General features: G+C 44.2%; 1 protein-coding gene across 2 annotated transcripts in view; it reads right to left on the bottom strand.

The window, feature by feature from the left end:
* LOC135391644 (venom metalloproteinase antarease-like TtrivMP_A) overlaps positions 1-22,980 on the bottom strand; it is a 74,420-nt gene that overhangs the window by 17,085 nt on the left and 34,355 nt on the right. For both annotated transcript variants that reach the window (XM_064621970.1, XM_064621971.1), the window contains exon 8: positions 10,989-11,125. In XM_064621970.1, coding sequence (XP_064478040.1) covers positions 10,989-11,125 — 137 coding nt within the window. The remainder of the gene's footprint in view (positions 1-10,988; positions 11,126-22,980) is intronic.

Raw genomic sequence — 22,980 nt, 5'->3', positions numbered from 1 at the left:
CCTACGGGTGCTTTGAACCAGTAAGCCCGTTGGAGGCATATGCGCTTGTGTCGTCCATGTTTATGTCCTACATCGGCTAATTCTCGTTGTGTAAGTCGTATATAAGCAAGTACATCGTCGGCACCGCATCCACGTCGTACTAAAAAAAAAAAGCAGTTTGTTCTGGCGGCAGGGCTGTAGTCATGGGTGCCACCAGGATTTTTTCAGGGGGAGGGGAAGGGGCGGGCAGACTGTTTGGGGTGGCGGTTTTCACGGTACATTCTAAAAACACAACTTCACCGCATAGCACGCTGTGCGCCAAACATTGCCAAGAATGATAGGGTTATCGCTTCTGATTCGAAGAGAGAGGGGGCGTACGCATTTTTGTGCCAATTTGGATATATGAAAATTGCCACAAAAAGAAAAGAAGCGACAACCCTATCATTCGTGGCGAATGGTGGGCGGACAGCCTGCAATGCGGTGAAGTTTTATTTTTAGAGTGTACGCTTCTCGAATGTAGAGAGAGAGAGAGAAAAAAAAAGAATAATTTGCGAGTGAGTTGTAACGGCGATGTTTACTTGCTGAACACATTATGCATTACAAATTACACATTGCTTACACATTATGAAGCGAGAGAAAGGAAATAAGGTCGAATATGAGCGCCAACCAAGAACTTATCAAAACAGGCAAAGGCGGACGTATCTTCTCTGCGGAGGTCGACGTCGGGAAGGCCAATGGAACGCTTATTGGAAGAGATACTAGAAGGGTATTTGTAACTACACACTCTTAAGAATGAACTTCACCGCATAGCACGCTCCTAGCCAACCATTATCTCGAATGATATCGTTATCTGCCCTGATTTGTTGAAAACGGGGGGCGTACGCCATTTCTGTGACACTTATGCTGTTCATAAATGTCACAGAAAAGGCGTACGCCCCGTGTTTTCAACAAATCAGGGCAGATAACGATATCATTCGAGACAATGGTTGGCTAGGAGCGTGCTATGTGGTGAAGTTCATTTTTAAGAGTGCACTCGTAAAAATGAACTTCCCCGCATAGCACGCAACTGGCCAACCATCACCTCGAATGATATCGTTATCTGCCCTGATTTGCAGTTCGAAAACGGGAGGCGTACGCCTCCGTTTTCGTGTGCTCCCGTTTCGTTTTCGTTTTCGCGTGCTATGCGGTGAAGTTTCAGGACACTTTCAAGGAGGTCAGTTAGGTTGGCTGTACGTGTGCTCCAAATACCACAACTATATTCCAGCGTTGTTCGTATCAAAGCCGAATAGGCAAGTAGTTTTACATTGGGAGGTGCTAATGTTAGGGTTCATTTAAAAAGACAAGTTTTCTATTATAGTATCATTTATTATGGTATTGACGTGAGTGAACCACGCGAGGTTAGAAGTGAGACGCAGTCCTAAGTACTTATACGTAGTTGCAGTATGTCTGAGAGATCCGTTGATTTCACAGCTGCAGTTGTACACTCTTAAAAATGGATTTCACCATATAGCACGCTCCTAGCCAACCATCATCTCGAATGACAACGTTCTCGCACCTGATTTGTTGGAAACGGGAGGCGGAGCCTATTCTGTGCCGTGCATAATGGCACAAAATAGGCTCCGCCTCCTGTTTTCAACAAATCTAGGGCGAGAACGTGGTCATTCGGGATGATGGTTGGTTAGGAGCATGCTATGTGGTAAGTTCATTTTTAAGAGTGTAAGCTTGCTTGGAGCGGGAAAAGGGCATATGCACACATGTTGATACCTTAAGAGGAAGCATCCATGAAGAGCACCATGCACTGATGATGTCAAGATTTTGCTGAAGAGAAACGGAGTCTGACGGAGCCCTTATGTATCGATACAGCACGCAGTCATCAGCAAAACGATTAGTAACGATGAAACAGAGTCAGTGGCGTAGCCAGACCTCCAATATGGGGGGGGGGGGGGGGGGGGGGCTCGATACGAATACCAGCCCCAGTTCCGACCCCCCCCCCCTGATACTGGCTGCGCCACCACACACATACTTGGGCATACCGCAAGATAGGAGATGCAACTCTATAGTATAATTGATTTGAACGTTCACAATGCGATTACGTTTAGGCTGTCTAGAGGCCGTGTCACCAGATTCCAGAATGGAAGTATTTTGAAAGGAACTGCAAGAACATAAGAACTTTCGCGATCGTCCCATTGGTCCCCCCCTCCCCGCCCATACAGCATTTTCTCCTCGGATTTGCACGGTTTGCGTGGCTCAGCCCGTGGCAGGTAGGGGGGGGGGGCGAGCCCCCTTAGCCCCCCCCCCCCCGTGGCTACGCCACTGAACAGCGTCCGGTAAGTTATTAATAAATGTTAAGAAGAAAAGAGGCCCAAGGACTGAGCCTTGGGGACGCCAGAAACTATTGGAAGGAGAGAAGAGCACGTGCTATTTACCTGCGTTGCATGTGAGCGATTTTGTAAATAGACCTGTATGAATCCATCCTAGCACATTGCTATCACGGTTAAGATTAGACGACTTGCACAGTGGAAAAGAATGACAAGCAGAGTCGAAAGCTTTCCTGAAGTCCAGGAAGACAGCGTATGTCCTGGTGAGTTCTGAACTCTAAATAGACTCCTAAGGGCAACTATTTTGCAGTGGCAGATAAAAAGCTTTGTTTTAGTGGCTCTCTCCAAGTAATAAATTCATACGAATTTTTATAACAAAATCGACTGGAGTCGAGCATCAACTCTGGGACGTTTGGCATGGATGGACCCAGTTAGAAGCATGGACCAATAGTTGTTGGAGTCTACCAACCAATGAGGTAGCTCAAATTTGGTGATGAGTGGAAGTGACCAATGAGAGAGCTAGAGGCATGGAAAAATACGTGTTAGGGAGCTTAGAGATCTAGAGATGAGTGGAAGTGACCCACGAGTGGATGTCTCTGACTAGCCAGAATTATGGGCCAATAAGCAGTTGGGCGTCCTTAGCCTATGTGACTATGTGTCTATATGTGTTTCATTAGCCTATGTGTCTATGAGGGATCACAGAAACCTAGTTACGTGTGGCTCTAGAATTACGGACCAATAAGCTGACGGAGAGATTAGAAATCCACAGATTTGCGGAAGCGACCCAGCAACATAGCTGGACCAGTAAGCTCCATATGAGGGATAAATCTAGATCCAGAGATGAGTGAAATTGACCAATGAGTGGCTTACAGCTAGAAGCATGGACCAATAGCAGCTAGAGCCTACCAGTCTATGTACGGGCTTAGAAACGAGTAGAAATGACTAATGATTTGCTGTCCTAGCTGGACCAATATCCAACTGGGCTGGACCTTTGGGAAAGCTCTAAAAAACGTAATGAATAAAGGGTAAAATCAACTTCTTGTGTGTGTTTCTCTGTCTGAAGCCGTTGCTCGAAATCGCAAAGGAAAGTGGAGAAAGCCCTCTTCGTTTTTCCTAAAGAAGGCACCAACGTAGACCGCTTCTAAACCTGGACTGAAATATATGAGACCGAAAACCAAAAGTGTCACGTGTCATACATTAAAGAGTGACACACGCTAAAGACTTTTAGGTGGATATCACCACCTACACCAGCTACAAGAAATGGAGCTGCAGGCGACATATGTAGTCACCACGTAGCTCTAGCAAACACCCAGTTAAGAGATGAAGAAGAAGCACTTGGGGAGTGGCCGCGGCTGGTGGGGCCTTGTCTATGTTAGCTGAGGCTTTGAAATGACCGGAATTAGCACACCTGGACCAATGGACAGGTAAGCAATTTGGGAGCAGACTTAGCAGCCTGGTGAATACATGTGAAGGCTAACCGTGGAAGAGTCAATCAACTAGGCTTGAACCGGAGAAAGACCGATGTGAAGGGGGCGGAGACAAGCCAGCCAATCAGCGTTCACTGGGATTAGAATGGACCAGTTAGCGTGCAGGAGGCAATGCCAGCCAATCAGAGATCAGTAGGCTTGGACCAATCAGTGTGTAGGGCCAGAGCTAGTGAAAAGGGGCGGAGCTACAACCAGCCAAGCAGCAATCAGTAGACTTGGAATGGACTAATAGTGTGAAGGGGCGGAGCCAAGCCACAATTAGCATGAAAGGGTGGAGCTATACAAGCGAATCAGCGATCAGTTTGCTTAGAATGGACCAATCAGCGTGAAGGGAAGAAGGTACGATCGACCAATCAGAGGGCTTAGAACTGGCTGGTATTGAATTAGGAATAGATTGTGTTAGATTGGAACTAGATTGTTGGATCAGAGCTGAATTGTACTGGATTAGAATTGGCTCGCGTTGGATAAGATTATATTCTATTGGATTAGAAAGACTGCCGCTTGTCCCAGGGTACCTCTGCAGAGTGTTTCACGAAAATCCCCCGGCTGGATAATTCGACAGCGGCGCCACCTACCGGGGAAAGTTTTTTCAGTTAGGATCATTGATGCGCCGGTCACAAACTGGCCGCTCAGTTTCTCATTTGCATGCGCTCGTTAATTAAATAAACATCCTGACTTTATTGTTTTACTCCGCTGGGGTGTAGTATACCTGTGCCGTAGCAATGGTCACTCTGACACAGTGCCAAACCAGTAAAAAAATAGCTTCGACTTTTAGTGATTTTTACGAGTAATTAACTGGATTTGGTTTACAAATTTCTTGCGCTCTTTCGCTCAACTACTGTAGAAGTAGTTTTTTCCGCGTGGAAAATATTTTCGCGTTTTCGACCAGACCTGCTTTGAGGATTAATTCGCGAGAACTTAAATTCGCGACACAGGTTTCCGGGAGTGCTTTGCTCTTGCATATCGTGCCGCCGTCAATACTCGGGCATATTTTGGCACGTACTAAGACATCCGTTGTTCACGTGTATTGCGGCATTCTAGGTCTATTCCTTTCTTCTCCTGACAGCGATGGGAGGAAAGGCCCTGTAGGAGGCCATAGTACTGGTCGTGTGCAGGTCAGCCAGTTCATTTTAGCAGTTCTTATTAATTATCACTTTCGGCACTGAACAGTTCGGTTGAAATGTGGTACTATCATAAGATCTGGTTTTGATAATGCGGGGAAATGCATGTTCCGGCTTCGTGGTATGGTATATTGTATGTATAGTGCAAAGCGTTTATAGGAGTAACAAAAGCATGATGAATTTTCTTTTCTTTGCATCTTGCCTGATGGGATAAGACAATCTTCTGCGCTTGCTTAAAGGGACGGTCTCGTACACCCTGGCCTATCCACAAAGCGTACCATTCGATTCCTCATATCTGAAAACGTAATACTGTGAATTCGCTCGTCCAGAATCGCCACGGTTATTAAATAAACGAATTAAGTTGATAAGAACAGCGCCAGCACATTGCGATTTCTGTTGGCAACAGCGATATCCGCTACGATAGCAGACCGCTTATTGGATGAACAAATCGTCTGCTCTCGCGCCTTCTTGCAGCGGCAGACGACTTCCAAAAGGTGTTCGAGGATCACGGCGACGGCAATAAACTTGCTGCATGTAGTCTGGTCAAACGAAAGATGCGTATTGTAAAATGTGGCCGAACAACAATGTCAATACGTCTCGCATCTTCATTTCGAGCGGCAGTTTACGTGGATGACTCCACCTAATAAAGGCAGTTGACGCTTATTTACTAACTTGTCTCGTATCGTTCGGTATTTTGAGCACTTCTAGTTCGTCTTACCTGCGAAAAGAATATTCCGTATGGAAGTGGTGAAAACGTAACCCGGGTGTATAACAACTCTTTTGTCGACGACAATGTGACGAAAGTGGATATAGAAAAGCACCTGTTGGGAGTCACACACTCGAAACATCTTCAACAAAAGGTCTGATTGTCACACGCGCGTGCGTGTACTCCGCACGTTTCGTTCACGATGCATATGAGGTAAAGAGACGTTCTGCGGGCACGATATGTAGGGGACGGCGCCGGACGCGGCTCGAACTAAAAGATGTCGGCCGTCACGCAGTCAACTGTTAGCGGCAACGGTGTCCAAAGAACTGGATACGCGCAGTATTGAAATGTAGGTATTACTTTGTTGATAATAGCCAAAAGTGATGTGTACAGAAATTGTCGGCACCGCACGCAACGGCAGTCCCGCGTACCTCGGAAGGAAGTGCTTGATCCAGCAGGCTACATAAGTTTGTTTTGCATATAGCCTCTCTAAGGTATTATCCCTACCGGAGCAGTATATCGCCAAACTATGCTCAATAATGTTGTCTTGTGCCCCTTCAGTAGCTGACACTAACTGATGAGAGTGGCACTCCTTCCTGTGCCAGAATCAACACCTATTAATGGGTCACAAATATAACTCAAATTCGCAGGTTTCACAGCTCTATTTAATTTTTCCCTGCACATTGCTGATGTGAGAAAAGTATTGCATAATATAAATATGTAAGTTATATCCACAAATCAGTGTTGTGATTATATGATGTTCAAGCAACAAAAGACAAGACAACCTTGTTGACAGGACAGGACGACAGGTTGCTCAGAGCTTGCTGCTTGAACATCATTATGACTACCCGATACCAACAACCCAATTTTAACACAATTGGTCAGTCCTGTGGACGTACATTACAATAAGGGACAATAAAAGATGACTACATAAACACTCAACTTCCGCAAACTTTATATTCAACGTGCTGGACATGTTAGTCTGCAACCCCTGATATCGAATCAAAATGTGAGCCAGTATGGGCAACAATAAGCCAGACGACATGTAAACATCTTGCAAACCGCTGTTCCATCTTACAAATTTGTCATGTACGTCCAGGTATTTTTGATATTTTTGAAAGTTCTTAAACATTTCCAAATCATTTATATTCAACGTGCTGGACATCTTAGTGTGCAACCCCTGACACAATCAAAATCTGAGCCAGTATGGGCTCACGAACACACCGGTGTAACATGAGCAACAATAAGTGAGACGACATGTAAACATGTTGCAAACCGCTGTTCCATCTTACAAATTTGTCCTGTACGTCCAGGTATTTTTGATATTTTTGAAAGTTTTTAAATATTTCCAAATCTTTTATATTCAACGTGCTGGACATCTTAGTGTGCAACCCCTGACACAATGAAAATCTGAGCCAGTATGTGCTCACGAACGCACCGGTGTAACATGAGCAACAATAAGCCAGACGACATGTAAACATGTTGCAAACCGCTGTTCCATCTTACAAATTTGTGATGGACATCTAGGTATTTTTGATATTTTTGAAAGTTTTGAAACATTTCCAAATCTTTTATATTCAACGTGCTGGACATCTTAGTGTGCAACCCCTGATATCGAATCAAAATGTGAGCCAGTATGGGCTCATGAATACACCGGTGTAACATTAGCAAAAATAAGACTGACGACATGTCGACAAGTTGCAAACCACTATTCCATGTTACAAATTTGTCATGCACGTCTAGGTATTTTTCATATTTTTTAAACATTTACACATCTTTCATATTCAACGTGCTGGGCATCTTAGTGTGCAACCCCTGACACAATCAAAATCTGAGCCAGTATGGGCTCACGAACACACCGGTGTAACATGAGCAACAATAAGCTAGACGACATGTAAACATGTTGCCAACCGCTGTTCCATCTTACAAATTTGTGATGGACATCCAGGTATTTTTGATATTTTTGAAAGTTTTTAAACATTTCCAAATCTTTTATATTCAATGTGCTAGACATCTTAGTGTGCAACCCCTGACACAATCAAAATCTGAGCCGTGGGCTCATGAACACACCGCCATAACATTAGCAAAAATACGGCTGATCCATCTTGCACATTCGTAATGCACGTCTAGGTATTTTTGATATGAAATACTATAATCATCCATGATGATAAGAGCTTATTCGATGCAGAAGCATGGTCTTTGATGCAGATATGTTGGATGGTCCTGAAAAGGGCTTTTTTTTTTCATAGGCCAGGGGTAATTGAAGACGTTGAAGTAGATGAGCTTATCCTTGATTTTGTCATTTGCTCCAGGTGTAATGACATGAATGGAAAGCCTTCACTTATCACGTTGACAACCTCCTGCCGCTTGCGGGAATGGATAGAGAGAGCAGCTTTCTTCAGCAGTCTATCCAAGTTCTGATACATACATGACCAAATCTGAAATTTTGCATAACGTACCATGAAACACACATTTTTATATGCAAATAAAAACCTCCGCAACAAAAACAAACTTTACAACACCTTTCAGGAGAATACAACACCATGTGTACGTGACTGATCGAAACAGGTTCCGGCACATGCTGGTATTGGCGAGCAGTGTCTACACACACACCTGCAATGTTTGTACAATTTAGAATGGTGTCACGATCAAGCGGAACATATATACGCAAAAAAGTGCGCTTTTATGGATGAGTCTTACCCGCGTCAATCGATTCCCGATCATCCACTACTTTCACTGGCTAACCACTTTGATGTTGCAAAAGGTCAGTAGCTAAAGGTTCATCGACGTCCCCGGTTCTTCAATCGATCGGCGCCGATGAGCTCATCTTCACCGCTTAGTGACAGGGACCCGTCACTATCGCTAAATTTGCTATAAGACATTACGACGTCGCGCGTGACAACTTTCAAGCGCAAAGCACATACACCTCCGACTGTACTGTGCATTGCGCTTCGGTCGCCCAATGGGCGACCTGCCACCATAAATACCATAACCACGTCACATTTGACGTTGCATGAGAGGGAGTTGAATCCAGCTGCGACTTCCGTCGTCTGCTGTCACGGCATATTCCTTCAAATTTCTCGAAAACCACTTCGTTGTTCTGGTTGAAACTTCGCGACTGTATTTCTGTAGCACTCTTGAATATAATTTCAGCAAAGCTTCGGAATCGCCCGATCTGTACGAGACCGTCCCTTTAAACTGCCTACGCTGCATGGAATAGAGGGGTCAGGTAGTCACGGTATAGCGTCGAACGCCGAACGCTTTTCGCCCTCATATGACCAGAGTTATTCGCGGGAACTTAAATTCGCGACTTTGGAGGTGTGCGCGAAAAACGCGAAAAATAATTCCGCGCGAAAAAAACCACTTCTACAGTATCTATCCTGAGCTCAAATTCGTGTTCATCCGCTTGCATTGGCGGGTGGGGAACCGCAAGATAAGGAACAGCCGCGAGCGAGGGTTTGATATAGCTTCTCGTTTTCTACTAAACTCTTAAACAGGATTGCGGTCGTGTCATTCGATGAGCCAGACAGTGCGCCTTTATTGCCATAATCATAAGCAAAAATCACTAAAAGTCCTATTTTTTTACTGGTTTGGCACTCTCTCAGGGTGACCATCGCTGCAGCTCAGGTACCAAAGCCCGTCGAAGTGAAACAGAATAGTCAGGATGTTTATTTAATTAACGAGCGCATGCAAATGGGAAACTGAGCGGCCAGTTTGTGGCCGGCGCATCAAGGATGCTAACCGAAAAAAAAAGTTTCTCGACAGGTGGCGCCGTTTTCGAATTATTCAGCCGAGGAATTTTCGTGAAACACCCTGTATGCTACTCACCCGTCCTGCTGTCGCGACCAGCGTGACTGAGGAAGAAATTAGATCAGTCATTGCGCTGCCGCGGAGCGTGCTTCAGCGTCCCGTTCGGCTGTGCAAGCGGTCATGTCGGGACTAGAGATGTAAACGCAAAAAAAAAAAAAAAAAAAGAGGAAAGAGACGACCAAAACTATTCGTTTACGATATTTCAATGAGCTCACAGTGAAAAAACCCAGCAAAATTACCGGACGGAATGTTTTTTCAGTATCGTTTCATTGTGTGCTGTCAATATATAGCGGAGGTTCGCAAAGCAGTTGGACCGCGGGACACGTGAAAAGATTTCACCACGTGCGAATGATCGACTCCAGGCAAGGGACCACCAGTCTGCAAGCACTGTACAATGTAACAGGGCTTGTTTCACGGCGCACGAGGCCCATGCAATCTTAGCAAGCAACTGCGTCACGTGATGCGTCTCAATTTGAAGATGTGCACGCTAAATTACGCAACAAGGTCACAGCCTTGCTAAGATACAATCACGAATTGTTACCGGAAACATTACCACCACTACCACGTTACCCCAAAAGGGGTAGTACCCATTTTAATGCCGATGGCGCCCTGCTTTAGAAGCTATATGTTGTTTCACGAAACTCATTTAAATTTTTATTTAAGTAATGAGCGCCTACAACTCATCCACTCGGTGCGCAGGTTGTAGGCGCTATCGGACAGATACTTGTAAACAGAAAGTTCTTCGATTGGTGCACCGGTTCATGAATTATTTAGCCCGGGGATTTAACTGAGACACCCTGTATACTTCATGACTCCATACTAGAGGCCTTCCCCTGGTACCCAACATGCGTGTCGTACTAACAGCCGGCACGCAGACGTTGTTGAATGATGAAAACCGCATTGTTGACCTGCACTTTGATGCATACGCAAGTGCTGAAAGTGCAATGCGGGCATATCAGGTTCATAATGCCCCGAGCATCGTAACAGTTCTCTGCCCCATGTCCTGCCCCCATTGACTACATCTGATCAACAGGTTTGGCCACTACGCTATAACCTTGTAGACCAGCGTCGACCGCAGTTGGTGACCTGGTTCACAGCTGTTAACGCAACCACGACGCGACCTCACCACATCACACTTGTGCGCTGGTAAAACTCAATTATTTCTGACGTGTTATAAATTTCCACAGAAACTGTCACGCTCTGCTTACTATAAAATGATGCCGTATGCTACCAACTGCAGTAAGAAACAAAAAAGTTATTTCGTGTTGTAATGGAAGGAGTGTTTGTTCCAAGAATGTTCGGACAACACAGAAGTAAACAGACTGAAGTTGCGCCAGCTATGGTGTCAGTAGATCGCTTAGTCAACACCTTTCCATTTGATAAACGTCGTAGTCATAGTACTAACACAACAGAAAACCTGATCTGTCATCCAATTTTTTCAAGCCCAAGAGAAATGTTAGGTAAGCCCCTTTTACACAGGAAACATCGCGAGCTAAACCATCGCTGAGTGTGTTATCTTGAAGAATGATAATCCCGTTCGAATATAGCTATAAAACAGAGGACTTACCCAGTCACCAAGTAGACCATGTCATATGTACTGTAGTTTTGGGGACGCAAGTTGACATACTCCCTGAGCGCAGAGAGGGACGCTGTACCGTGGATGTTTGCAGCTGAATGGTATTGTAGGAAAGACTCAGTCGTCCTCTGCAACAGGACAACCAGTCCCCACTGAGTTGGTCGCTGTCTACTAATCCAAGGGTTGCAGGTCCGAACACCAGCAAGTTGGTGGCATAGCGCACTTCCACAAGACACGAATGCGACGAAATTGTTTTCCCTCCCTGCTTGTCAAAACGTCGGGTGACCTCGTTCCTGATAACATAGCTCTCATACCTAATTAAAATAAATAAAAGACGCGCACAATATCTCTCCCCTCGCCTAGCAGTATTATTCCTTTGAAATCGCCTTCCGTTGTCTGGCCAGAAGTGATGAATGGAGTTCAACGTGGGCGGGAGATTCTTTTATAACATTACAGAAAAAGGAAATCACACAAAAAGGGCAAGGCTAAGCATGTGTTTCCAGATAATGAAGCTCCTCAGTGGTGCAGTTATGCATTTTTGTTTTCCTGATCTGTGGAAAAAAAAATGCTTCAAACATTTCACTTTCTGACATGGATCGAAAGGCTCCCTCTATCTTGGCTTTCATGAAAATCGAGGTGCATCCGCATTGGATGACACGCGCTCCTAGACTTCCTGATATTGTGCCTGATAAGTAGACTTGTGTTTTCTCAATGCTAACAAAAACACAAATCTAAGATTTTGTTGGCCCAGTTTGCATTGTTTCTCTTTTCCTGTAATGTTATAAAAGTCTCTGTGTGAAAAGCGCATTTCAGTTGTCAGTGGAGCCTACCAACAGTTTAACTAGTTGGGATTGCATCTGAGCATACATGGATAATGGAAGCATGCATTATCTGGCTCAATTCTACACGGAAGTGTAGTTGTGGGTTATATCTTATTACGCAATAACACACAGTTGCGAGGGGCGGTCTCTCATCTGCTGGTATGAGTCCAACAAGACAATGACGTCCCCTACTTTGAGAGAAACCGATACAATTCTATCAATATTTGTGGTTTTTTTAAAAGATGCTGGAAATGCGTGTTGTGCATCTATATGTTCTGTACTGACGTGGCCATTTTTAGGCCTGCACTTTGAAGAAGGGGATTAGAACAAATACCCATGAATGCTTGCTTGTAACAATATTATGTCAGTAGTAATGACTGGACTCTCGTAGTTCACAACGCTCAACTGGCCTGAACACGATTAATTTATTAATTAGAGCTTGGGACCCCCCTCATTAGTCAGCACACACCAGGGAGTCACCACACTCATTGGGAAACATCTAACTCATGTCCAGACTAGCTGAGCGTTGTGGACTACGAGAGTCCATAAAAAAGAAAAAAAAGATAGAGATAGAGTGGAGAAAAGGAGTTTAGTCGAAGATCAACGACGCCATCTTGAAGAAAGTGGTACGGAACGGCCGCTGACCATCGCCGGGCGACGGAGCACATAGGCAGGTTGCAAAGCATCGCAGCTATGACCTCAAGTTCCGGACATCCTGTGACGTCATCATGACATGCCTGGGCAGGTTAGGACAGCTCTGGACATGCGAGGAGAAAAACACTCGGAATACAGAGGCTGGGAAAGCAAAAGTAAATATGCTAACCATCAAAAGCTAACAACAAAAAGAATTAGTTACACAACAAATGAGCCCACCACAACAGAGTCACGGGGAGCGCAGAACGATGCGACTGCTCCATCCGACAGCCAGGCAGAGAACTGACTCGTAATGGTTTTTTCTCCTGTATAAAGTCCCGCAGCTGCACCCCCTAGCCATTATAATCTCAACTAATCTCACGGCAAGGATTCCCGGACAACAGCAACCAGCGCCCGACATGAAAATCATAAAAAAGGGGGGACAAAGTTATCACGAGCGAAAGCATTAGTTACACAACAAATCAGCCCACCACAACAGGAGCGCAGAATGATGCGACTGCTCCATCCGACAGCCAGGCACAGAACTGACCCATAATGCTTTTTTCTCTTCTATAAAGTTACACATCAGCAGCCTCCCTAGCGGTTACTTTCTCAACAAATTTCATGGCAAAATTATTAAGAATCACGCCAGTGCTACTCTCGTTCCCAAGGCAGAAGAAGATAGAAAATGGCGGGGATGCCCGGACAACAGCAACCAGTGCCCGACATGCATGGGCATGAAAATCGCAAACAAAGCGGGGATAAAGTTGGCGAAAGAATTAGTTACACACCACATCAGTCACAAGGAGCACAGAACGATATGTCCATTCTGTCCGACAGCCAAGCGCAGAACTGAATCCTAATGCTTTTTACTCCTCTATAAAGTCATGTATCTGTCCCTCTTGCGGTTGATTTCTGAACTAATTTAATCGCAAAATTATTAAGAAGTGTTCTAGCCAAGAATGTTCCTTGTCAAAAAAAAAAAAAAAACGAAGCTAGATGCGTCAACAGAGGAAAGCATGTATGTTAGGGCATGTCAGGAGCGCTATTACACGAGGACAAATCGCACGACTGCTGGGCAACAGAGGAAAGCAAACACAGAGACACTTGAACAGAGCGAAAAGACACTCAACATCATCGGACACGTACACTACATTCCCTCATTGTAAATCCGCTCGTCACAAAATCCACCTGCATCGTCGAACGCCATTCACCAGTGACGAACCACACATCCACACCCCATCAGAGGCAGATGGAACCGCACCGAAGCTACGCTCTTCCACTAACAGCCAACGCAATTGCTAGGAGCAGAATTAATGTGTCCACGCCCGCCAGTGTCCAAGAGAGAAGTGAATCCTTGCGCCCCCAGCAGGCTTTGCTCATTGGTCGTGACGTCATCCTATTGTCTCAGGGCTAGACTGTTTTTTTCTACTAATGTCCAACCCATCGCCTCTGGACAAGGTTCACCTGAAACAATAGAGTCACGGTATGACATCATCATGCAGCTGCATGGCTCAAGGACGCGTACGCTCTAAACAGGGGGCCTGTTATTTATTGAATCACCATCCCAAGATTATTTCCTTTATTCTACTATAATGATTGCATTGGGAACTATTGCAGAAAAACACCATACATGAGAGGTGATTGTAGGAATTAAGCATTTCATTCCCAAAGTCTTACTAAATGAGACTTATGAGTACAGGAAAAAACAAAACAATGGTTCAGCAAGACATGTCCATCCCATCCGAGGGCCAGGCAGCTAACTGAATAATGACGCTTTGTTCCTCCTGAATAAAGTCACACACCTGTCCCCCTTGCGGTTACTCTCTGAACTAAATGAATCGCAAAATTATTAAGAATCGTTCTAGCTCTACTCCTATTCAGGGCAGCACTATCGTCGAGTCAAGAATGTTCCTTGTCAAAAAGAAAAAAACTACATGCAGAAGGAAAGTGTGACAGAACAGGTCAGGGCATGTCAGCGCATGTTTGTCAAACAAAAAGGGGGATAAAGAAAAGACAAACACTTGAACAAAGCAGAAAACCAACATCAAACTATTTCTAATCACACCCACACAAATTCATCTTATTCGAAGAACAGTGCTCATCGTAAATCCCTCCAGGACAATACACACCATTTTTCTATTGCTACACTTTTTCGAGTAACGGTCAATGCATTGCTACAGACTGCGTGACGTCATCATATCCTGTCTGAAGAAGACAGCGGCAAAGATAAACACTCCTATTATTTATTGAATCGCAAGGTTATTTCCTTTGTCCGACTCCTAATGACGTTCACTTTTACAATAAAATTCAACAAAAAATGCACCGTTTCATATTAGCGATTTTCACCCCAAAGGCTCATCGTGGTCATTAGAATCACAACACCAGTAAACTACCACTGCTCTTTTAAAATAATAAGTGAGACCACTCAACATCATCAACCAGGCTTATATAAGACATGACCCTTACTATGCTTGTATACTCGTTGCCTGAGGCAACACCTGCAAGCAAAAAGGCGCGAAAGCCTGGGGGCGAAGTTCCATTCGCGCACAACAAACCACAAGACAGAACGCCTTTACGTGAACATGACTGCATTCCCACTATATAAATGATTATTGTATTGCAGTTTAGAAAAACTACTACAAAACTATAATTTTTGCAGCCTACTAAAATTCTACTTTCTATGAAAACTATAATTGCCCTGTTACTGGGATCGCTATTATTCAAGCGCTTCAATTTTTTCTCTTTCCCATTTCAGCCTTGTCATGAAGTGAAGCAGACTAACATCTAAATAATTAATTTACACTGAGGGTGCCATGCTTCAGGAATTCCTATCCTGCACTCAGATGCAAGCGTTTCTGCACGAATACCTATAACAGCTGACTTCCTCAACATACCCAGCTCCTAACAACATCTAACAAAGAAGCAGAGAAACCCACTTCTCATGAACTCAGCTTTACCATGCGACTATCTTCTGCGCAAAAGCAGTGATTTGAGGAAAGACCAGCAAAAATTGCGCGCAATTGTGCTGGAATTGCTATGGCTTCAAAAACTCAAGCATATGCTAATAAACTAAGAAAAAGACACTCATGTCTGGTATCAGATAATCCTTGTATAATGATACATACACAGCCACATTGTCCCTTCGTAAAGAAAGCACAGGACGAGGGCACACAAATTCCTTTAAGCGAGAAGGGAAAAGGCTTAAGAGGGAGCGCTCAGCAATAATAGCAGAGTCACCGGACATCGCTGCGAGCTCAAGGGCTAACACAAGATAACAACAAGATAAACGTGGCGGGTGAAATGGCAACACTGCTAAACAAGCCCCTGCATGCCATGATAATGGCGCAAACCAGGAAAAAAGCGCGTGCACACAGAAGCTCAGGAATGCACAGGGAGAGGTGCTTTATTGGAATCTCTCCTCCACGCTCACATACCAGCATTTCTGCACAAGTACTTATAACTGCATACAGCTTACTCCATCAACATATCAAGCAATGTGAATACTGACACTCAACAACATATAACAAAACACAAACAAGTTCAATTCTCATGAACTCTCCTCTGCCGAGCGGCTCTCTTCTGCTCTACCTGGATGCTGACTTTTCCCCCTCACCTACATTCTGAGTAAAAACAGTGAAAGAAGAAAAGAACCGCGAAGAATTACATGCATTTGTGCCCCAATAGCTGCAACTGCAAGAAACCGTAGCACACGCTAATAAACTGAGAAAAAGACAGCCATTCCTGCCAAGCAGATAATTCTTGCATAATGCAACATACACAGTCGCATTGCTCTCGCGTAAAGCAAGCACAGGACAGGGATACACAAATTATGATAAAACAGTGCGCTCACTCGCGGAATCGGTAACAGATCGCGCGCGTCGCGCGTCCAAACCGCGACAACGGGCCCGCGTTGCGCTCGCACAGGGAATCGGTCGCGCGCGTCTCGAGTCCAAACCGCGAGAACGGGCCCGCGCACCGCTCGCGTGGGGCGCGGTTCGGGCGCACTGTTTTATTACTTAAACAGCAACAGAGCTGACATTGTAGTACCCTCGCGATAAATATTTTATTTCGGCGAGAGCAGAATGTATTCAGAAAAGGCTTCGGGTGTGTAAGGTCAGCCCAAGGCGTGTTGATGGGAGCGCACTGCTCTGTTGGATACGCAAGCTTGCAGCCAGCGATGCTGGAATGATTATTTTATTTTATTTTATTTTGAGTCATTATCGGCTCACCTATTTATTGAAGACCTATGAACACATGTTAAGTGGTTTGGTTTAAAAATGATGAGAGCTACAGTGTGTAGCGAATGATGTTCACATTTACCCATTCTGCTCTATAATATTCTCGCAAAATATATGGGTGCAAGGAAATAAAAGGAAAACGAAGTGAAGTCACTCCTGTATAATGATCGCTGCACAGAAGCACGGCACCGTTTTCTTCGTGGGTATAGCGAACATGCATTCCTTTCTTTTTTTTTTTTTTGGTTCGCGCCGGCCGAGTGACGATATCCTATTACATCCGGAACGAAGACCTATTGTTTTGCGTTCGCATATATGTGTGTGCCTTCTTTTGACGACGGTGAGATAATTATTGACCTGAGGAATATTATGGATTTATGTGGTTGTGAAAATAGACTTTGTGTTTGTGTGTGTGAAAATGTGAGTGTGTACCTGTGTGTGTGTGTGCGCGCGCGCGCGCTTTTCTGAACCAGGGACCCCACTTGACAAGTAAGTGCCATGTGTTTGCCTTTTCGTGTGACACGAGTGATACATTTATGTACTATTGCGTGAAATAGTAGCGTAAAAAATAATTGTTATCGCGTTTGCATTGTAATCTATTCTATCAGTAGAAGTGAATAGGAGTGTTTTGTTTGTTCGTTAGTATGTGTCTGTCACGCTTGTAGCTGTGTTCAAGCCTAGTTCTCTTGGTAAGAATTCTGACTTTACCGTATTAAGCTGTCCTAGAAGAAGTGACTTTCCCTTCTCGCTTACAGGATGTGTACCCTGGTTCTGTGCTTTCTTTAAGCAGGGATAAGCAGGGATTTCTTTAAGCGACTGTGCATCCCAGCAAACCAGATACATCCAGCAAATATCCGTAAGATATCTCACCCGGGACGTTTGGATATCCAGTGGAGTTTGGCACAGATCCGTTTTACATCCATGCAATATCCCAGCGACTAGCATTTCTGCCATGTTTGTAGATCCACTGAAAGTCCCTGCGACGTCTGTCACGGATATTTGGATATATACGGGAGATTACGAATATCGTACATATTTTGCTTTTAACAATTTTGTGCATCACATATTTAGTGTTTGTAGAGTGCGTAGAGACCACTGCAACTGTGTACCAGCAAATAATATTTATTGTGTGTTTTAACCCATTTGATACTATTGGGAACAAAAACATTACCTTAGCCTAACAGGATTCATCACAGTACAGCAACACCGTGGGACACGCCAGCATAAGTGCAGAACTCTGACCGCCTCACTTGGACCACTTGGGAAAACCCGCAGTAACCTCTATTTGCGAGCTGGATGGAACATATACTGAAATACAAATCGTTACACACACGTTCGTTAGGGGTAGCTTGGCGTAAACCATTTGTAACGGTGACGAGGATGTATCTTCGCAATTCCTGTGTTTCTGCATCAACCCACAGTATACCCAACAACATTTCTGACATCCCTTCCTATCAACTACTGTGTTTTTAATTCAGGTTACCGTCTCTATAAGGACAAACAAATATTTCCTAGATCTCCCATAGACATCCCTAGGATCTGCAGGCTGCTTGTCATGGGACATTCAAACATCCAGAGCGCGATATCCTTCCAACATACCAGGGACATCTGTTGTTTACTGGAGTAAGCCCAAAACGCAATGAAATTGTGCGATATCCCATAGATATCCTATGAATGTCGAGATATTCGTGACGTTAGCGACCTTGTAGGGATGTCCCAGCGACATTAATGGTTTGCTGGGATGTAGCATTATGCAATAATTATCTGATAGCAGAAATGTGTATCATTGTCTCAGTATATTAGCGTGTGTCTCGTTATTTTATTTTTTTGCTCTTATAGCTATGCAAACAAAAGTGCGTGTATTTTTCGCTGCTCTTTTCTTATTTTCTGTACTTTTACGCAGAAGAAAGCCTCCTGGTAAAATCTGAATAGTGTTCTATCAGTGGAAGCCGGGTTGTTTATTTGATTTTGTTGGGTGTTCGATATCTTGATGAAGTAAGTAGTGCCTAATTTTGCATTAATGGGTTTTTGAGCAGAAATGCTGGTATCCTGAGCACGGAGTAGAAATTCCTATATTTCTCTGCTCCCTAAGAAAATTTGTGCGTCGCTTTCCAAGCAGACCGCGTTTAGTTTACGCGAAATAGAAGAATGAAGTTGTGTATGCTCTGTGATTTTCTGTCGCCGGCTTCGGCCTTTTCCCCGATGAGCAGTATTTTGTATGCGATGTCGCATGTCTGGACTTGTTCAGTAGTGTCTTTCTTGCTGCAATTTTTACCCTCCGCTAATATCTTGTTGCTGTCATGTTGTGCTAGCCGTTGAGTTTCGTAGCGATAAGCGGTGATTCTCCGATTATTACTGAGCGGTTCGACTTAAGCCTTTTCCCTGCTCACTTAAGGAAATTTGTGTATCCCTGTCCTGTACTTGCTTTACGCGAGGGCAATGCGACTGTGTATGTGGCATTATGCAAGAATTATCTGGTGGTAGAAATGGGTGTTTTTTCTCAGTTTATTACCGTGCGCTATATGGTTTCTTGCAGTTGCAGCTATTGGGGCACAAATGCGTGTAATTGTTCACGGTTCTTTTCTTCTTTCACTGTTTTTACTCAGAATGTAGGTGAGGGGCAAAAGTCAGCATTCAGGTAGAGCAGAAGAAAGCCGCTCGGCAGAGGAGAGTTCATAAGAACTGAACTTGTTTGTTTTTTGTTATATGTTGTTGGGTGTCAGTATTCACATTGCTTGATATGTTGATAGAGTAAGCTGTATTCAGTTATGAGTATTTGTGCAGAAGTGCTGGTGTGTGAGCGTGGAGGAGAAATTCCAATAAAGCACCTCTCCCTTCCTGAGCTTCTGTGTGCACGCGCTTTTTTCCTGGTTTGCGACGTTATCATGGCATGTTGGGGCTTGTTTAGCAGTGTTGCAATTTTACCCGCCGCTATCTTGTTGTTACCTTGTGTTAGCCGTTGAGTTTCGTAGCGATGTTCGGTGACTCTGCTATTATTCCTGAGCGCTCCGTCTTTTCCCTTTTCCCTTCTCGCTTAAAGGAATTTGTGTGCCCTCGTCTTGTGCTTTCTTTACGAAGGGACAATGCGGCTGTGCATGTAGCATTATGCAAGAATTATCTGATGCCAGACATGAGTGTCTTTTTCGTAGTTTGTTAGCATATGCTTCAGTTTTCGATGCCATGGCAGTTAATTCCAGCACAATTGCGCGCAATTTTTGCTGGTCTTTCCTCAAATCACTGCTTTTGCGCAGAAGATAGTCGCATGGTAAAGCTGAGTTCATGAGAAGTGGGTTTCTCTGCTTGTTTGTTAGATGTTGTTAGGAGCTGGGTATGTTGAGGAAGTCAGCTGTTATAGGTATTCATGCAGAAACGCTTGCATCTGAGCACAGGATAGGAATTCCTAAAGCACGGCACCCTCAGTGTAAATTAATTATTTTGAAATGTGAGTCTGCATGACAAGGCTGAAATGGGAAGAGAGAAAAAATTGGAGCGCTTGATTAATAGCGATCCGAGTAACAGGGCAACTATAGTTTCCATAGAAAGTAGAATTTTAATAGGCGCCTAAAATTATTGTTTTGTAGTAGTTTTTCTAAACTGCAATGCAATAATCATTTATATAGTGGGAATGCAATCATGTTCCCGTAAAGGCGTTCTGTCTTGTGCTTTGTCGTGTGCGAATGGAACTTTGCCCCCAGGATTTCGTGCCTTTTTGCTCGCAGGTGTTGCCTCAAACAACGAGTATACGAGCATAGAAAGGGTCATGTATTACATAAGCCTGGTTGATGATGTTGAGTGGTCTCACTTATTATTTTAAAAGAGCAGTGGTAGTTTACTGGTGTTGTGATTCTAATGACCACGATGAGCCTTTGGGGTGAAAATCGCTAATATGAAACGGTGCTTTTTTTGTTGAATTTTATTGTAAAAGTGAACGTCATTAGGAGTCGGACAAAGGAAATAACCTTGCGATTCAATAAATAATAGGAGTGTTTATCTTTGCCGCTGTCTTCTTCAGACAGGATATGATGACGTCACGCAGTGTGTAGCAATGCATTGACCGTTACTGGAAAAAAGTGTAGCAATAGCAAAATGGTGTGTATTGTCCTGGAGGGATTTACGATGAGCACTGTTCTTCGAATAAGAGGAATTTGTGTGTGTGTGTGTTTGGAAATAGTTTGATGTTGGTTTTCTGCTTTGTTCAAGTGTTTCTCTTTTCTTTTTTCCCCCTTTTTGTCTGACAAACATCCGCTGACATGCCCTGACCTGTTCTGTCATGCTTTCTTTCTGCATGTAGTTTTTTTTCTATTTGACAAGGAACATTCTTGTCTCGACGATAGTGCTGCCCTGAATGGGAGTAGAGCTAGAACGATTCTTAATAATTTTGCGATTCATTTAGTTCAGAGAGTAACCGCAAGGGGGACAGGTGTGTGACTTTATTCAGAAGGAACAAAGCGTCATTATTCAGTTAGCTGCCTGGCTATCGGATGGGATGGACATGTCTTGCTGAACCATTGTTTTTTTTTTCCTGTACTCATAAGTCTCATTTAGTAAGACTTTGGGAATGAAATGCTTAATTCCTACAATATCCTCTCATGTATGGTGTTTTCTGCAATAGTTCCCTATGCAATCATTATAGTAGAATAAAGGAAATAATCTTGGCATGGTGATTCAATAAATAACAGGTTTCCTATCTAGAGCGTATGCGTCCTTCAGCCATGCAGCTGCATGATGATGTTATACATCGACTCTATTGTTTCAGGTGGACCTTGTCCAGAGACGACGGGTTGAACATTAGTGGAAAAAAACAGTGTAGCCCTGAGACAATAGGGTGACGTCACGACCAATGAGCAAAGCCTGCAGCGGGCGCAAGGATTAACTTCTCTCATGGACACTGGCGGGTGTGGTTAATTCTGCTCCTAGCAATTCCGTTGGCCGTTAGTGGAACAGCGTAGCTTCAGTGGGGTTCCGTCTGACCATCATGGGGTGCGGATGTGTGGTTTGTCACTGGTGAATGTCGTTCGGCGATGCAGGTGGATTTTGTGACGAGCAGATTTACAATGAGGGAATGTAGTGTACCTGTCCGATGATGGTGAGTGTCTTTTCACTCTGTTCAAGTGTCTCTGTGTTTGCTTTCCTCTGTTGCCCAGCAGTCGTGCGATTTGTCCTCGTGTAATAGCGCTCCTGACATGCCCCGACTTGCATGCTTCCCTCTGTTGACGCATCTAGCTTCTTTTTTTTTCTTTTTTGACAAGGAACATTCTTGTCTTGACGATGTCGATAGTGCTGCCCTAAATGGGAATAGTGATAGTCAATTCTTAATAATTTTGCGATTAAATTAGTTCAGAAATCAACCGCCGGAGGGACAGATGCATGACTTTATAGAGGAGTAAAAAGCATTACGATTCAGTTCTGCGCCTGGCTGTCGGACAGAATGGACGTGTCGTTCTGTGCTCCTCGTGACTGATGCGGTGTGTAACTAATTCTTTCGCCAACTTTATCCCCGCTTTGTTTGCGATTTTTATGCCCATGCATGTCGGGCGCTGGTTGCTGTTGTCCGGGCATTCCCACCATTTTCTCTCTTCTTCTGCCAAGGGAACGAGAGTAGTGCTGGCGTGATTCTTAATAATTTTGCCATGAAATTAGTTGAGAAAGTAAAAGCTAGGGAGGCTGCTGATGCGTAACTTTATAGAAGAGAAAAAAGCATTATGGGCCAGTTCTGTGCCTGGCTGTTGGATGGAGCAGTCGCATCGTTCTGCGCTCCTGTTGTGGTGGGCTGATTTGTTGTGTAACTAATGCTTTTGCTCGTGATAACTTTGTCACTTTTTTTAATGATTTTCCTGTCGGGCGCTGGTTGCTGTTGTCCGGGCATCCCCACCATTTTCTATCTTCTTCTGCCATGGGAACGAGAGTAGTGCTGGCGTGATTCTTAATAATTTTGCCATGAAATTAGTTGAGAAAGTAACCGCAAGGGAGGCTGCTGATGCGTAACTTTATAGAAGAGAAAAAAACATTATGGGTCAGTTCTGTGCCTGGCTGTCGGATGGAGCAGTCGCATCATTCTGCGCTCCTGTTGTGGTGGACTGATTTGTTGTGTAACTAATGCTTTCGCTCGTGATAACTTTGTCCCCCCTTTTTTATGATTTTCATGTCGGGCGCTGGTTGCTGTTGTCCGGGCATCCCCGCCATTTTCTATCTTCTTCTGCCATGGGAACGAGAGTAGTGCAGGCGTGATTCTTAATAATTTTGCCATGAAATTAGTTGAGAAAGTAACCGCTAGGGAGGCTGCTGATGCGT

Source organism: Ornithodoros turicata, chromosome 4, assembly GCF_037126465.1.
Source record: "Ornithodoros turicata isolate Travis chromosome 4, ASM3712646v1, whole genome shotgun sequence".
Lineage (NCBI taxonomy): Eukaryota > Metazoa > Arthropoda > Arachnida > Ixodida > Argasidae > Ornithodoros > Ornithodoros turicata.
Note: the sequence above shows the minus strand (reverse complement) of the source record. Positions and strands in the feature narration are given on the sequence as shown.